Source organism: Melospiza georgiana, chromosome Z, assembly GCF_028018845.1.
Source record: "Melospiza georgiana isolate bMelGeo1 chromosome Z, bMelGeo1.pri, whole genome shotgun sequence".
Classification (NCBI taxonomy): Eukaryota; Metazoa; Chordata; class Aves; order Passeriformes; family Passerellidae; genus Melospiza; species Melospiza georgiana.
The window spans coordinates 58,382,542-58,401,210 of NC_080465.1; the positions used below are offsets into that span (position 1 = coordinate 58,382,542).

Below are 18,669 nucleotides of genomic sequence, written 5' to 3' on the forward strand. Positions count from 1 at the left end.
GTATGTATGCGTGCTGTGTGTGCGTGTGTGTGTGTGCGTGTGTGTGTCCCTGCGGGTGTGTGCGCGTACCTCGCTGTACCGCGTATACATCTCTGCGGCTGCCTGTCGCACACACGCATGCACAGAGGCAGCTCAGCACGCCAGGCTCCTAGCTTTTCCAGGTTGCTGATGTCGGATTTACACGCAGTGAAGGGACCGGTCATTGCAAAAGGGGGCGTGACTGTTTAAAGATTTTTTTCCTCCCATAAAGCATTTTTTTTTTCAAAACTGACTTTTGCCCCTCCAATCCTCGTCGCTCTTTACGATCCCTCCCTGCCTGCCGCTGCATTCAAGTTTATTTATTTGCCTGCTGGCGTGGTATATTTTTCCTTGCTGCTCTCGCTGCTGCTTCAGAGGGAAAAGGGGAGCAGCTTTTGGGCAAGACCGAGAAGATCTGGGGTGGTTGGTCTTTTCGATCTCCCTGTGTAGTCATCGGAGGGGTGGATTCTTTTGCTCTCACCTCCTCCCTGACCCTTCAAACTGTTTTGTCCTTCCGCAGAAGTTGATGTTCACGGGACTGGACCCTGCTTTATCTCAGAGAGGCTCCGGGAGGCTGAATCAGGAGATTTCTGCACCTCGCCGTATCACTCCATTCGTTTCCCGAGCAGGAGAGGCCAGCCAAGACCAGTATCATCAGAGGAGTTTGCAGGCTTGATTTTGCACTTCTCCGAGATTTTGCTTTTCTCCACGCCCTCTCATAAAACAATTTTTTTTTACTTTCATCTCCTTGGTTTCCACGCCGCTGTACTTCTTGGATTGGCCGTTCTTTTTTTTTTTTTTTTTCCTGCCCCCCGCCTTTTTTTTTTTTTTTTTTTTTTTTTTTTCCTTTGCTGTTGCTCAGTCCTTGGTGCATCCACCGCCCAGGAACAGGAAGGACAAGAAAACCACTCCACAAAGTCTCCTTCAAGACACTCCGTGCTGCAGAACAGGCTTCTCAACTCCATCAGCGCAGCAAGCAAACTCCTCAGGGCTTTTGCTTCTTTCCTCCTCTTCCCCTCCCCCCCCCCTTTTCCCCCCGTGTTTTTGTTTGCTGCTCATTTGAGGGGAGCGGAGGGCCAGAAAGGAAGACACAAACTTTGTGCTTTGACATTTGCGGGTACTTCTCCTCCCGCTACCAGCCGGCGGCCTTTAATATATTGCCCGGACCCCCCGTGGGCTTCCAGGGGAAAGATCTCCTTCTCCTGCTCCGCCCCGCTTTTCTCCCTCGTCTCCCGCTCGTTCGCTCCTTCCATCCCCCCGCACTCCGGCCGTCAGCGCCGCTGGGGCCGCTCGCAGGGGGCGGAGGAATCGCTGCTCTCGCCCGCCCGCCGCGCCGGCGGCCGGTGTATGTCGTGCCGTGGGCTCCGTGCGGAACTCCCGGTGAATGAGAACCGCTCGCCGCTTGCCGCCGCCACCCGTCTCGGCCCCCACCACCCCTTGCCGCGGTGAGGCTTCCTGAGGGGCCGCAGATCGCCCTCCCCGCCTGCTGCTCGTCTGCGGCGCTAAGCGCCCTCCGCTCCTTGCCGCGCGGCGCCCGCCGCCTCCGCGCTTCGCTTTTTATTCATTCACCCCAGAACTCCCGCGCCCCGGCTCGGTTCCTCCTGCCTTCCTCCCCGTTCCTATTTTTTTTTTTTTTCCCTTTTTCCCTTTTCTTTATTTTTCCCCGCATCCCCCTCGCCGCGCCGCCGGCCGGGCGCGATGCCGCACGTGGAGATGCTGCTGCTGCTGGCGGCCGCGGCGCTGTGGGTGTGCGTGCGCGGGCAGGAGCCCGGCGCCAAGGCGGTGGCCGACCGCTACGCCGTGTACTGGAACAGCTCCAACCCCAGGTACGCGGGGCGGCCGCGGGCGCGCACCGGGCAGGGGATCGGCGGGAGGGCGCGCAGCGGCGCTCCGGCGGCGGAGACCCATGTCGAGAGACCGGCTGCAGAAAAGAGACGAAAACTTTTCCTTTAGGGAGGTTCAGGGCTGCAGCCAGCGATGGTGCGGGCGGGTGGCGGGGCTGATTTTCTCCTCTCCTCTATCCCTTCCCTCCAAGGGTTCACCGGGATCGGCCGCCGCCGGCCCGCAGGAGCGGAATGGATGCGCTCCCGGCGGGGGACACGGGCGCCCCTCGCCGCGGGGCAGCCCTGTCTGCTGCCAGCCCTGCTCCGGGAGCGCGGCAGTGATGAGGGGCACAGGTAGCGGTCCCCCGGTGGTGCCCCGAAGGGTTCCTTTGGCAGGCGTGGTGGCGGCCGGCAGCCGGCCCCGGGCAGGGCTCCGCGCCCTCGGCGAGACCCGCACGGCGCCCGGGTGAGGTGGTTGTCAGGGGCGGCTCTGCCCGGCCGTGCCCTGCGCTGCCCTCCCGGCGGGGCCCTCCCGGGCGGGCTGGAGGTGAGCGAGCGAGGTAGGTGCGCCGTCCCGGGCCGGGTCTGCCGGTGCCGCCGCACACAGGACGGCGCATTCCGGGTCCCTGCAGTCGGGGCCGAGTGGTGCTGGCGCAGTCTCCCCGCTCTCCTGGCGCCGGAGGACTCCTAGCACCAGGCTCTGAGTGCAGTTCAGCTCTGGAAAGGGAGACTTCATTTAATTGTATTTTTTTTCTCCTGGAGTTTTCCCTCATGTTTAGCATCAGAAAATTTCAGTCTTCCTCCAAATGGTATCCATGTGTTTAGGTAAAAAGTCATCTGGGTATTAAATATTTTTGCCTTGTCAAAGTGCCCGTGGCAGGCTTACCTTTTTTTTTTTTTTTTTTTGGTTTTTTTTTTGTTTTGTTTTGTTTTCCTGGTAAACCTGTCAGGCTAGTCTAAGTAAATTTGGGGACGTTTTATCTTACGTTATCTCTTTTTTATGTTTCTGATACTGCTGTTTGGCTTGAGATTAGCACATTGATTTTTGTCACAGGTCATGTTTTTTAATAGATCTCTGTTGCCTGCAGAAAACTCCACTGCTCGGTATTCCATAGTAGGTTTAAAATAGGTGATGCAAAAGTTAACAAGCAGAATTTTCAAGTGCCCAGGGTTAGCTAGTCTGTCCAGCACTTTATTACTGTGCTCCTGTGCTCAACGCCTCAGCAACAAATAATTGGCCCAAAAACTTGAAAGAGAAACAATCATGTTTGGGTATGATGAACATCTGTGATTTGAAATGCCTCTCTCTACATTTTCCTCTTTCTACATGTGTTGCTTGAAAAAAACTGCTCAGAGTAAATAAGATGAAAAGTTGCACCTCACATCATCCATCAGAGAACATATGTTCCCAAAAAATGCTTGCCTCTAAAAATCAGAATTTTTATTTCTGTTGTTATGCAAAATGAAATGTAACTGCTAGAATAAAAAAAAAGAAGTTATATTATCAAGTCCCACTGGGCGAAAGGAGGATCATTGAAAGAAATAGGTGTTACTAAATGCATACATTGCTAGCATAACAGTTAAAACACTTCAAAAATAGCCTTAGATTCAAGATTTTTCACTTCTGTTGTCTTATGTGTGATCTTAACTGTGCGTAGGTGAAGACAGCTGAAGGTACAAACAAATGCTTACCTAGTTGGTGGGCATTGCACTGAATTATATTTACGAGGATTCAAGTAAATTAAATCATATATTAATACTATACTACTCTTATTAATCCAACATCAAACATCAGCACACTGCAAAGAAAACTTAGTTTTGTTCTTCCAAACAGCAGAGGAAGAGTTAAATTTAAGATGTTTCTAATCCTTCTGTTTTAAAACCAAACATTTCTTGTCTTAGAATACTGCCCTCTCGCAATGGATGTGTCTATTTGGACATGTCATGTCTATTTTTGAGTTAAAAATATGAGTAAGAGCAGGGTGCAGATGCAACTCTCCTTTGTTTTATACAGCGTGCCAGTTTGTGTGTGCTTTCTAAGTAACACGAGCATTACAGAACAACAGGCAAACACATGAATGGTAGGTGGGGGAGATCCAAAGAAAAGAAAGCACTTCTCTCTTGAATTTGTTTCGTCAGAACCTGAGCTGAAGACAAAATTCTCTTTGGATATCAAAATATTTAGAGCATTTAACAATGTTGCAGGAATAACTTTGCAGTGATTTTTCTTCATCTAGAGGCAGACTCAGGAGATGAATGCATGTAGAATAAGTAGAGATGCTTACTTGGTGATAACTATTTGAAATTAGAGGACAAAATATACTGTCTTTCTATAAACACAAATAGTAACATTGTGATGGAGCTTACTTTATCATATTTATTCAGAATTAACAAACTGCCATAGAACTAATTAATTCCTTTAAAAATTGAAATATTGATCATCTTAATAATGATTAAGGGACTCTAAATTAAGATTAAATTAAAACTTTGAAGAATTTGATAATGATTGTCCTTCTTTCAAATTTGATGGTTTAATTTTTATTAGTATTAGACTACAGCAACTTGCTGAAATTTGTAAAGATTTTATTCTCATTGAAAGACACATTAGCAAATTGCTGAGTGACGCAGCTGATAAATGCTCCTAGTGTAAACAATGTTTGGTAAATAAAAAATCAGATGAGTCTGTTCGAAAAATTCATATTACATTGCTTGGTTAGTTGACAGAGTTCTGCTAGAACAATTCGAAAGTGTATGGTCATTATTGTCAGCATGTATGAGTAACAAAGTTTTTAATTTTTACAGAGTCAAAGTCAGTTCTTGGAAATGTTTAAAGTATTGCCATGCCTTAATTTTCTTTCATATTTAATTATCAGCATACACCTTCTATAAATGCTGTAGTCCAGTTCCTGGTGAAAATATGCTTAGGTATTAAAATTTTGAAGTATAAATAAAATAACTTTTTTTTTTCCTTTTTCCTTTTTTTTTTTTTTTGATTGGAAATGAATCATCAAGTAAACTCAAAAATGTGATTTCTTTTATTTGTTTATTTATGTAGGCTTAGAATTACATGGACGCAAATACTAACTGTCATCTTAAAGTGCACTAGTCTTTCAGCACTCTTTGCATATATGTTTTCTCATGTGGGACTACAAACTATTATCATCAAGGAATATTGTTCTCAAAATAATGCTCAGTTTTGGAATGGAGCATATTAATTTAATCTTGATTGGTAGTGTCCTTTTAATTAGAATTCAGACCGAATGTAGTGTACCAGGGCCAAATTTTGAAGCGGTCTACCTGCGTCGTCATGCCTGCTACTGTTTGTAATCTTGTCACAGTTCAAGCTGAACTACTTGTTTTAATTGTTGCTATATTTTTTTTGCTTGCCAGGATTATGCTTTAAGATTTGGTTTCTATTTAGATATTTCCGTGTAAGTTGTTTCAGTGTCGGGTTATGTAGCTTCATAAATTGTTAGTTAGTTTCAGGGTGGTTAAAAATACTTGAATTGCAGGTCTAGTTTCTGGTCTTACATAGAGGCCATAGCTTCTAGTCTCACAAAAGCAAATATTTTTTATTAGGAGTATTACTGGATTTGGCTGCATTTTATATAAGAAAATTGTACACCAAATTCATAGAATAATTATTATAAATCATGGGATGCTGATATATTTTCTCTTTGTGTATTTATGTGGATAAAATCAGGAAATCAGATGGTAAATAGAGAATTTAGGTATTGAAAAGTAATTTTAACTTCAGTTAGTGATTGCACATAATTAAAGAGGATACCACAATTTGGTCAGTAAGTAGAGGGGTTTTTTTTAAGATATGTATTTGGGGGAAAATGAGTGGATACTTCTGAAAATTCTATGCATAGACCAGAATTTCACAACCTGGATTTCTCAGCCTATGTGTATTTTGTAGCTGAGTATTTAGGAACTGTTTCAGAAAAGCATCTTACTTCTTTGAACTCAATCCTTACACACCTAAGTTCTGTTGCAGTTGTGTGGGTGGATAGATGTGTGCTTAAGTGCCTTCCTGGGCCAGCCAAATTCACAGATTTAGTTTTGACAAGCTCTGGATGTGGCAGCTCATGCACACCTGGCACTTCTTGGAGCACACTCATGGACTGGATGGATGTCTGAGTGTTTTGCCATCTGTTACGTGTTTGTGGATTTCACCATAGCATGTTAGTTGTATGTGCTGAGGTCATGTGGCTGGTTTTTTGCTTGGTTTGTCTTTTTTTGTTGTTTTCTGTATAGATACAGTTCTGCCTGTGTACAGAGTTGAGGGAAGACATGCAGAAATGGCTGGAATAGGAAGAAAGCAGTTAAACACATGTTAAGAAAACTAGGAAGTTTTGGACGAAGAAGGGTAAAGTCAAAGTGTTTACTTTAATGTTAGTATTATGTATGAGTTTCATATGTCAAGGGAAGCATAGGAGCCTATGTACTTGGGGTATACATACACATCCTTGTAAATACATATATATAAACCTATTTTGAAATAGCATAGCTTGCATTTTGACAGCATTTTATCCAGCAGCTTGCTCTGAGAGCTGAAGAAATCTCTGACTGGTTCCTTGTAATTAAAAGATCAGTAGTAGAGCTGTCAATTCTTTACACCTACTTTCTCTGCTTTTAATAGTTTCATTAACACCTGTGTCTCCAAAAGAACATTGGTGCTTATTTTAAAAGTGGGTGTTTGAAACAGTTTGAAACCTTCCATGGAAAAACTGCACAAAGAACAATAGTTTCACTGGCCTCCACCCTTGTATGAAAGGCAGCTTGTTAAGTGGTACCTGATCTTCATGAAATGCTTCTTATGAAATCTTTTTTGAGTGCATGTAGTCAGGACACTTCATTGCATTCTTCTAGTCCTGTGTGCTTTTTGAGAGGGACAGATAAAGATGAGCCTTCCTTTCTCTCCCCTGTTGCTATGATCTCAGCAATCTACCAGCTTCATGCTGGGCTGAAAAAATGAATGAATGCAATTAGTCCTTGAGGAGTCATGGTCATTACATTCATATGGACAGGCATACGTAATGTATATGGCATATGTAATGAGAATATGTATGTATTTCAATGTTTGTATATATATACTTACATATATATACACATATGCGTGTGTGTATGCATTGAAATGTGTCATTAGGTGGTGATGTGGTGTACAATGTATCATGAATATTGTGTGCGGGAAAAAATCTGAAAATTATTTTTTAAATTGAACTCTTCAGTGTTTAGAAAATTAATGGAATTTCCATCAAATTTCCAGGTCTTATCTTCCAGCTAAGGCATTTTGTGTTAAAGTTCAAAGCAGTAATAAGAGAATTATTTGTAGATTCTGTGTTTTAGTTCTTGGCTGTCTTCCAGTTGGCTGTTTCTTCACACGCTGGTAGTTCCCGGGTCAGTAGGTGGGCAGGTAGATAAGCTAGCACTCGGGCACAACAGTGTAAAATGAAGCAGAGAAGATTTACATGGGTGTGCTTTGAGAGCTCTCCTAGCTTATTTGAGTGTCTTGTGACTTCTTCCAACGCGAGTCTGTTGCTGGGTGGAGGACTGCAGCATTGCTGAAATACAAGACTGCCGGGAAAACACATAAAGAAGGCTGGTCATTGGAAACAGCTGAGAGAAGATGCTAACAAGGACACAACCTTTCCTGGTGAAATAAGTAGATAGTAGTTTGTCCATGCCTTTGAGAAGTGCCTCCATTTCTTTGGGTTACTGTTTTTGCTTTTTTTTTTTTTTTATGCAATTACAAGTATTTTAGGTCTGCGATTGTCTTCCAATAAATACTCTTTGCTCTGCTACCCAGTTCTGACCTTTGTTTAAAAAAAAAAATCTTTAGTCTCATGATTAATATAATATTCCAGTGTTTCTGAATGGTCTAATTCACTTTTGAGAATAAAGGGCCCTGTTTTGTTTACGTTTTTGTTGCGCTTGTGCTTAAAACTTAGTCGGTCAGCAGCACACCAACATAATGAAATGAAAACATTTGGTTTGAAGTAAACAGATAAGTTATTGCAATTGCATTCTGATGGTGTTACAGTTGTTATGGGTAAGCCATACTGTAAGGTATTTCAGCACAGCTGAATGCAAGAATGGAATCATACACGCATTTGGAGTCTTCCTTGCATTTTTGCACTCTCCCTTTTCATTGTAGTCTCTCCAGGCTAAATTTTGGTTGAGCTCATTTAAAATGGTGTGTATATTTTACAATGTGCAAGCATGTATAGATATCTGAAATCCTCTTTTTTAGGAAACTGAGCCTACATTTTTACATTATAAATACATTACAGCACAAATACTATTCCTATCCATTTCAGAAAATAATTTGAGTTAAAATGAAAAATGTGAAAATACATGTGTGAAAAAACCCCCAGTGTTCTGTGAGGATTGAGATTGTATTTCTCCATCATAGAATGCCAGAAAAATACAGTAAAAGAAAAATACACCCCAATATATATATGTATATATATTTAATCTGGGGAAACATCCTTCATGTTCTGCTATTGACAGGTTGATGAAAATACCTTGTTAGATTGTAGTTTTATGAAGGAAATGAATTTATTTCAGACTGCTGCAAAATGTAGAGATATATTTTGGTGTCCGTATTTTATTAACTGGTATGCAAAGAGCTTTATGGCCTTTTTCTGTTTAAATGCATGACCAGTAAAATGCTGTCAAAAGAAAAATCGACTAACGAGAAAATGCACAGAAGTCCTGTTAATTAGCAAGACCTACTTGAATTGCTAATACCAATTAAAGCAAATTCTTCAGGTTCTGCAATTTTTACTTGAAAAATACAATTCTTATTGTCACTTGCGTTACAATCTAGTGGACAAATTTTCCTATCTATGCTGACATATTGCATGGAGAAAGGACCTTAGACTCACGAAACCTGTAAGTTATTTTTCATGTTCATTTTTTTCCCTCATCATTAGATCAGCATATTAAACCATTCAACAGTAGTATCTGGAGTAAAAAAATCTTATTTTACTTTTTTCACTGAGAAACTTTATTTTTTGTTTTTTCTTCAGACTTTTGAAGAACCTTCTTATTTGGTAGGCACCATCTTTAGGTTTTGATTGTAGTGATGAAATGGTGCAGTATGTGGAGAAGAAATGATTTGTTTAAGAATCATTAAGTGAAGCAAAATAAAAAAAAAAGAGTGTGAGATACATTTACTTTGATGCTGGTCGGCCTCTGCTAAAACATATTTGCTTCATTCTGAAAGATAAAATTTGGACTCATGACATTTAAAAGGATGCGTGTTTTGACAGAATATATCTTTTCCCATAATTAATGTTTGCTGTGGAACATTGACCTTCTTTATTCATTAAAATAATATAATACTTCCTCCCTGAAATTACATAGTTTTTCTTGCTTGGGGGTGGATATTGGCATGTTCATATGGTGTGAGCTGTTCCTCAGTAGTAGTTGAGCACTGCAGCTGTTCCCTGGTGGATAGCAATGAAGCATTACCTTTTTTTGGTTTTGTGGATTTCAAAGTAGTATTTTTCATATTTCTGTTACAATTCAGGAGAGTTTTCTTCTCTTTACAGGCATTCAAATAATTTTATCTTGTCAGACAGGGACCAGCTAAGAAATATATAAATATTGTTGTTATTATAATGCTATTACTGTACATAGGATTTTTTGGTTTAATTTTTACTTCAAATTTGTTTCAAATTTGTAAATCAATTTGTGTATCTTTTCTCAGCCTGTGTCTTTGAAACTGGAGCTGAATACATTCTAACTCTTTTAAGCAAAACCAAACAAAAAAAAAATCCCCCAAATTTCTTAATGTCTAATATTTTGTTGGATTTATAAGGCTGTATAGATAAAATTCAGGGTTTTTTTTTGAGAGGAGACAAAAAAAGAAAGTATTTTATTTTACTTACTGCTAATTTTAATGATGATCTTTGTAGCAGAGTAGTCAGTCTTCAATGCTAATTTATCAGTATTGGGTAAGGACTTCTAGCAGCTTTAAAGATGTTTGGTCTCCTGCAATTGTTAAAAGTTGTTGCAAGAAAATTTGCCAATTAATGCTGTTAATGAGCAGGAAAAACAGCTGCATTGGGTTTTTGTTTGATGGTTGTGGTTCTCCCCCCTGCAACCCCTCCCACTTTATTTGATGTCTAATCAGATTTTCAAAAAATAGTTATGTATTCATACAGGCAGGGCATTTGGTGAGCAGAAGTTAACAAAGTAGGAGCTATCAATCCTGCTCTCTTTCCTATTGTTTCCAGAAAAGAAGGAAATAAAGAGAGACTCTGGAATTTGAAAGTATTGACCTTCTGACACGCACACACAGCATGGTCATTGCACTGGCACACAAAGTGCCTTAAGCCACCATAATGGCAAACTGCATTTTTGAAGTCACTGATATGAGAGCCAGCTGGATGGGGGATGGACAGCCAACTGTGATTCTGCAGCTATTTGTAAGTTACCATTTTACAGCCAGACAGCTTCACTTTTATATTCCCAAACTTACCACTTTGGAATAATGTTGCTTTGTTCGGCTTAGCCAGGGATTTGTGACTGCTACATAGACTTAGAACCATTTGGTCCAGAATTGTGTGGTCATTCTTCATAGAAATCTGCTTCACAGAGTAATTTCATTCATCTGGTCGTGGGGGAGGGATGAGAAACCGTGAAGGAACATTCAGATATAGCATTCTTCAAGGAAATTGTGCATCCACATTAGCTAGTTGCTTTTTAAAGGTAAAGGCAGAGATTTGGATCAAGCAGTTAAAGGCCAATTCAGACCAATGTCTGAAGATTATGTGTGATCTCTTGGATAGGCTTTCCATATATAGTCTGGAAAAGACCTAGTATTTTATGTACTGCGACAGATCTTACCCCTGGCCCATTTATTTATTTATTTATTATTTGTTTACAGTTATTGCTCCAATACACTTTTACATAATTTTGCAGTTCTCTTGGGACTTAGTTTATTAAAAATTAGTGATCCATCACTAAGTGGGGTACATTACAAATTCTGGTGCTCCCAAAAGGGAGTTTTTGTGCCAAACCGAAAGAAATAATAGGGATACAAAAGCTGCCAAAAAGCGTGCCTACCAATTGCTTATTAATCAGGTGAAAAAACACCTCAGCAACTACGGCTGAATGTGGAACAGTTTATTTTAAATACGATTAAAGATATGTTAAGAGGGCATAGCATCTCTTTGTTTCTAGCTATGTATAATTTAAAAAAAAGTTAACTATGTGCTGGAGTCAGTGGGGAATTCTTTGAGGTTGATGGCATTGTCAGTACATAGAACTCTTTCAAAAAACTTCTTGCTATTATCAAAAAAAAAATTAAATATGTTGATTTTTTTCTGTCAGTTTCTGTCTGTTTGTGGTGATTTATAATAATATATCTAGACAACAATCAAGGCCTTAGAAAAGATGTTTTAAAAAACTTCTATCTTCACTAATCTGGATTACAAGGTATGATAGAAAAAGAACTATTGCTGTGAATATCTGGTTTCCAAAGCTGCCAATCACTTCTGGCACAGCTCCCATCATGGTCGCTGTGCCCATAATTAAATGCCTGTCATTAGTGTATTTTTCCATAACATTTACAATGGAAAAGGCAAGGGGTCCTTGCAGAGCTATGGCTGTCAGGGGAACAATAAAAACTAATTACACACTCTGCTGTCACCATTGTCAGCTCTGCTTTTGGGGGCAAAGAACATGGGAAGTGTGTGCCTAATAATTATATATATATATATATATATATATATATATATATATGCGCATACACACAATCCCCAATTGGAGAAATTCAGTGCTAGTGAAGTCATATTTACTTGGAAGATTATTCTTTATTCCAAAGATTTTAATTCTAGGGTTATGTTTGTCCCTTCACTTATTGCCAAGTTGCTGACACTTTTCCCTTTGCTTTTGAGCCACATTTGCCTTTCTCTTGTTCTGTCTTGCACACTTTCTGGTGAACTGAGCTTCCAATAAAATTGCTGCAATCAAGGCCAGTGTTTGTCTGCATTTATTCAATAGGTGGGAATCATCTTTTGTATGCTTTTGCCTGTGCCTGGTACAGTAAACTGGATTAGAAAAAAGCTGAATGAAAGCAGCTAGTTTGCATGTTCATGTTTTTTTCTGTTTCTAGCCCATAGTCTATGGGTTATCTTAAGTGAAATCAGGTTAAGATTTTGGTGTAATGCAGTACTGACTTGAATGAAATGTATGCTTGTTCCATTTATCTTTGCATGTGTATTTCCAAATGTAAGCATAAATGCATAATTGCTGTGTGAATTATCTTAAACACTGTTCTTACAAACATTGAAAGAGTGAATTTGTGTCTTCACACTAATATTTGCTATTTTTTTTTTAAGCTTTTAAAATGAGCATTTACTTAAGCATTTTTTAGGCCACTGATTTAAAAAGAACATATCCTCAAAACCAGAATTTTGAATATATTTAGGTACCAAGAGTTGCAGACAGTGGCCATATAGGATTTTTAAGACTGTCCTAGATTTTATTTCACCTATTTTGCTCATGTAGTTTCTTAAATACCTTCCAAAAAATGGTAAATTTCCCTTAAAATTAAGGAAAATTGTTTAAATATATGCCGTCATTTTTAAAAGTAGAAGTTAGTAGGAGCTGATGGGTAGTAATGAGGAATTGAAGTCTATTTTTTTGCACTGTATGCCTTGACAGACACTGCAAGGTGTGATTTTTTTTTTTTTTTAATACACTAACTATTGTTGGATTTTTATTGTCGTATTTTTGGAGGTATTCTTATCGAATTTATTAACACAAAAAGATTCTTGAACTGCTTTGGATGGGAGTTGATTTAGGTCCTGTATTGATGATTTTGTGGTGTAGTTCTCCTGGATATGAGGTTCCATTCTTAGGCTTGTCAGTTTTTGTGAGGCTGTGCAATGTGCATGAGTCGAATCTAGAGAGGAAGCGCAGCAGGATGGGACTGCAGAACCCTGTGGGTCTTTATCTGGTTGGGTTCATATAAGTTCTGTACTAAAACTTTATGAACAGCTTTTGCAGAGTTGGGATGTTTAACTTTGTGAATGGAAGAGGGTAAAAGGAAACCTGGTTGAATGAGTAGAGTTTTGCTGTTAGCCATTTCAAAAGTGAGAATTGGCTTACTCTATGTGATTAGCAGATAGCCGTTAATGAAACTGTGAGGTGTTGAATGCCCTGTAGAGTGTAATATAGTTTGGTATGTGACAAAAATAATTAATTTAAGATCATGAGGGTAAAATAAATCAGATATAGTAGTATGCCACTGGAATATTTGTGTTTTGTGTTTTCCAAAGCAATACATGCGCTACTCCTTAAAAATTGAGTGGATCTTGTGAATGCCCAAATAGGATGGAATGATTTCCTGACTGAAATAACTAAACCACTGTATTCAGGAAAGAACTCTTTGTTTTATAGAAATTCGAATGATAGCCTTCTCAGAATAAGAAAGCTCTCTGGATGATGCTACTTCTTGTAAATATAAAATCTTTAATGTATAAGCCATGTAATTTTTTGCCAGTTTACCAAAATAATGAGCAGTTATTCCTGTTGTGTGGTATGTCCCTGTAGTTTGGGATTGCTGAGAAGGCGATTATTCTTATGCATTTTCATTTCATCAAGTATTGAGTATTACATTTTTCTTGGTTTCCAGTGGATTTGCTCTTGTCTAGTAGCTATGAGACAGAGCATGAGATGAAGATACATCTTGAAGGAAGTATAGCTCTTGTTAAATTCACAGAGATACCTATTGATGAAATAAACTTATTTTTGGTAAAATGGAGTCTTGTAAAAAACTCCAATTCTAGTTTTTGGAATTTTACAGGTTGTTAAACTGTATCCATCATTCCTCTATGAAATTTGATTGTGTTTTGTTGTCTCTGAGAAGGTAGATCCTGTTTTAAGTCGCTTGGCCCAATTTAATACTATGTGTATGTATTTGTAAGGTGTTGCCTGCAAAGTTTCTGGAAATCTTGGAAAATTTTATGTTGATTTTTAAATTACATCTCAAAAGCATCGTGTGAATGTTTAATAACTTTTTGTGTTAATTCACAAATGTTGTAAAGGAATGCATACAGAATTTTATTGAGGAACTTGCATCTCAAAAAGTCTTCAGACAAACTACCTGCTGTGGTAGTTTGCTGCGGAGCATGATCATTTTGTATTACACATACTAGCATAACCCTCACTTAAATACATGACATATAAATCCGTCTCTAAAAATCTCTTTTGTGGATAGAAACTTCATTAGCAGAAGGGTTGAGAATTTTGAGAGAGTAAAGAAATTCTTCATTGAAATAAAACCGAAATAAAACCAAAATAAAAAGAATGTTGTTATTTGCAGTATCTTTAATCAAGGTGGTATGAAATTTCTCATTAAGGTTAAGATTCACATTATCATAACAAGTGACAGTGTGGGTGAAGAAAAAATTAATTACAGAGGTAGATCATACTTGCATCTCATTATATCATGGCTATTCACTGCATTCAAATTCTGAGCAAAGCCTTCTCTGTATCTTAATTATATAAAACTTACTTGAAATGAACACTTTATGAGGAGAATCTTCATATTTAGTGCTTCTTCTCCAAAGCATGATAGTTAGCCTTAAAAAAAAAAAACCAACTTTTATTAGTGATTTACAGCATTACTTTATTATTACTTTCTCAGATCCTGTGTCTGACTGAATTGCATTTTATAGCTTACTGTAAAAAGAAATCTCCGTTTTCCATTTTCCATACTAGCTGTCTTGATTTAGTGCTCATATAATGGCCTTCCTCAGAACACAGCATTTGGAAGACTTTCCTAAGCACTTAATTTTAGGTGTGGAGTTTGGAGGTAATGTGTTGTTACTGATGAAAGCAATTTTGCCTTTGTAACTTCTCTGAGTGAATCAGATCATTGTGGTGCCCAATTAGGATTTCTGTACTTGTTTTTTTAATGGATGACAGAGGAATGATTGCTTCTTCTCTCTGTTTGCATGCTTATTTACTTCATAATGCTAGTATAGTGGATGCATGCAAGACTTAATTTGTAGATCAGGCTTAGTATCATGTTGGTTTGCCCAGTCTTCCTGAATTAACAGTTTTCCTTCAGATTTAGTCCTATGCTTAAGACAAAATATTGTCTGCTTTCCACCATGTCATGGGTATGTCTGAGACAAAATGAGTCCTGGTAGTATCTTATGTCCCAAAAGCATGTGATGTACCCAGGTGAATAAGTTAGGCGGTTTTCAGCTAAATGTTCTAGACACTAGTACTGTTACTTGATTCCTGTTAGGGGTAGATTTGTTGCTGGTGTTGGCCTGAGAAACACTCCCATCTTTGAGAAGGAAGAGAAATACTAATTTCTCAAGATAATTTCATAGGTTTTAGGACGAACATTGCCTGTGCTCCCAGCTACTGTAGTTGGCATCAGTGTAGTAATGCTTTTGTTTAAAGAATGTATCAGAGGAAAGAACATTGTTTACCCAAATACTCCTTGCATGAAGTTGAGAAACTATCTCAAATGGCATGGTAACATAGTCTGACCAGACGCTGTGCTATATTTGCATGAAATTCCCATTGAGTTTGCTGAATGTTCTTTTTATTTTATAAGTAGCAGTAGTAGAAGGGAATGAAGTAAGTATCCACTGTTCAGTTGACAGTACTTCACTATGCCTAAGTCTCTTCTTTTATTCCTCTCTAAATTTCAAAACATTACTAGTAATCCTAAGATGTTTTGAACAATAGGACATGATTAAGGTCTCTAAAATTTTTTACACTGTGTTTTCATTTACCACTTTTGCAAAGCCCACTGATTTTGCTTTTAATTTTGGTTGTTGTTTACTGAATGTTTGCTCCTCATAAAAACTACAATTTTGAGTGTGGTTATGTATTTATTTTGTAAAATTTATTTATCCATATATTGATTAAAATTTTCACCCTGAATATGAAGTTAGTAGAAGATGATTTAAAAGATGGGTAAGAGACATTTAAATATAGTACAAAAGTGCCCTACTTATTTGAGACTTGGAAGCCTCGTAACTTTATTATTTTGAACTCTGTTTCATAAACAAAGATTTCTTATTTACTCAGGAGTCTTACATCTGTTGTAGGTGTGTTTGTGATTTCCTTTAGTTTTACTGTGGTTTTATGCTTCCATGCTTATAAGCTTTCCTGCATTTCCCTAAAGTGAGAGGAATAGAATTGGAAATTCCATGTGACGTTGGCAAGTTTTTTTATCAAACAAATGCAACATTCTCCAGTGAAGCAGCTTGAACAATCAAAACTTCATGCATCAGAAAATTGAACATGCACAGTGGAAAGATGCATCTGTTCTGCTCTTGATGCCCTTTGTCAACAGGGCTGACATAAAATGTTTTTTTTTTCCCAAAGATCCTGACACATCTGAAGCTAAAGCTGTAATTTTTCCTGCTTTAACAGTAGCTTGTCAGTTTCTTTGACTCAACTTTCAGTGGAATCTAACGTGGGAGAGAGCATGTTGAGACAGTACTCCAACCACTCTAAACAAAAAATCATATAGCTGCCTTTCAGTTTGAACAGGTAAATTATGATTGTCAGTCCAGTTGTATTTTACTGTCAGAAATACGATTTTTGGGAGGAGTTTTTTTTTGTGTTATGTGGATTGTTATGGAGAGTAAGAGGAGAAACTAATGGAGAAGGAGGTGAGATTCTCTAAATTGCAACTTCAGTTTTCTGCCATGGCATGTCTTTTGATTTTGTTGGCTTTTTTCTGCCAGCTTCTTGAAACAGGTGAATACTCCTACAGAAGTGTGAATGCAATGCAAAAAGAAAAATAGTCCTAAAATTTTAGTGAAAAAAAAGTTTATTTAAAAACATTTACTTGTACTGTCATTACTTATGAAGCATCCATGTAACTTTGGTCCTTAATGTGATAAAAGACAGTTCTTGACCTTTTTTTTCTGTCATTTTTCACTTGATAAGCTGAAAGTGTGTTTCTTAATATGATTTTTGAACTTCAGGATCTTGTATCTCTGGAAAAGGCTGCATTGCTATAATCTATGGTCATGCTGTGGTTTGATGTCATGCCATGACCTAGGTGTTGCAAAGAAAATGAGTGCTTTACGTAGCTAATGAGGTGGGCTTTCTTTGCAAACGTCATTTACTTGCATCACTTTAAATGGATTTGGTATCCTACTGGATTTGCTACTACTATGGCGATAGCTACCTGGTGTGGGATTTTCAAACTTTGCTAATCAGCTTTAGGGGAAGAACTACTTTCCTAATTACAAGTGGCTGATTACTCTTCAAACAGAAGTTGTTGTGACTGTAGGGTGTCCTTTTGTCTTTCTTGCCCCCTTCCCTTTTCCTTTTTCTCTTTTTCTTCTGTGACCATGAGTATTTCCAAGAAGAAATACTTTTTTTGTAATCTGTTTATCCCTTTTATTTCACCTTGTGCGAATAATACCAGGACTAAGCATTCCCAGCTAGTGTGTTCTGCCTGGAAGGAGCCATGAAATGGTGGCTTGAAACTGCAGTAAGTATTGATTGGGTCCCTGAGCAGAGCCTTGCTCAAAGCTCACTCCGAAGAATTGAAAAGGGCCTATTGTTCCTTCTTAGTCAGTACTCCATAGCCAAGGCTAAAGTATGCAAGTGTTATGAGAAGAAGAAAGGCAGTGGGGGAAATAGAACAGTGAGCACAGCTGAAGGCGTAACTGCTCAATGCTGAGGGAAGGGAAGCTTCCAGCAGAAAAGGGGCAAAGACTTTATATGGCTCGCATAAAGCTTTGCAGAGGTGGAGTGTCCAAAACAATCCTCTTTCTTGTGAGGTGCTGGATGAACACAGCTTTCTTATCATTTAGGTGGGGTGTGGAGACGAGGTACAAACTTTTTCCTTTAAGGGATGGTTCCTCCCAAAGACTCTGCAATCCTTTGTGAACAAGTAAGCAATAAAGGTGGATTATTGGGCAGCTCTTGCTGCTTCACAGTTTGAGGCTCTAATCAAAGCAGTGATGGATGGAGTATTTGGGAGAGTTTAACCACTGCTGTTCTGTTCCACGTAGCTGTTGCTTGGCTGTACAGAAAAAAGGCAAAATGCAGAGGATGTAGTTTAATTAGGCTACCACTTCTTATTAATTTATTTGGAAACATCGCTTGGCAATAAACACAGGCTGCAGATTGTTGTGCTTTCCTTGGCCAGCCTGTGCTCATTGGAGAAGTTTCTGCCAGCCAGTGCCAGGTGGGTGATGGACCCTTTCTTTAAGATGCAGTGGGGAGCTGTCTGATCTGTTTGTACTTTCCTATCCACTTTCTGTTTTCCTTAGAAGATTTAGAAGATTTTTTACCTAAGTTCCCTTAAAATTCTTGTTTGCCAGGATATCTCACCTCATTATTGGATAAGTACTTATGTTGAGTGGCGGGTAGTACAGCCTAGTACATTACATTCACCTGAACTGAATCTCTCTATGCATAGAGATCCCTGACGTGCTGTCATGAAAGTGGAATTCATCTCACCAGGTTTCCTAACTCCCTTCCTCCTTTTCTGCCCAAGAAGATCCTTCAAAGAAAAAATAGGATTAGCATTGTACCTGCTGCCAGTCTTAAAAAAAAAAAAATCTTTCCCTGCTGATTAATTTTTGCTTCTGGATCAGTGCTCCTTAAATATGATGAAAGAGATGTCTCACACATTTCACAATGGTCTTTCACCTGCCCTCCTCCCTTTCTATTTTGTCTCAGTTATGTTCTCCGTTCCATCCTGTCTTTCAGTCTAGATGATGTAAGGAAACTTCAAAGGACCCATGACCTCCTTTTTTTCCAGCTTGGAAGACAAAGCCTTGCCCTCTGCGTTTCAGACTACGGAAATGAC

The 18,669-nt window shown here is 39.0% G+C and overlaps 1 protein-coding gene across 1 annotated transcript in view; it reads left to right on the forward strand.

Moving 5' to 3' along the window:
• The first annotated feature begins 1,707 nt into the window (after positions 1-1,707).
• EFNA5 (ephrin A5) overlaps positions 1,708-18,669 on the forward strand; it is a 203,713-nt gene continuing 186,751 nt past the window's right edge. Inside the window, exon 1 of the mRNA XM_058044441.1 lies at positions 1,708-1,844. Coding sequence (XP_057900424.1) covers positions 1,717-1,844 — 128 coding nt within the window. The 5' untranslated portion in view covers positions 1,708-1,716. The remainder of the gene's footprint in view (positions 1,845-18,669) is intronic.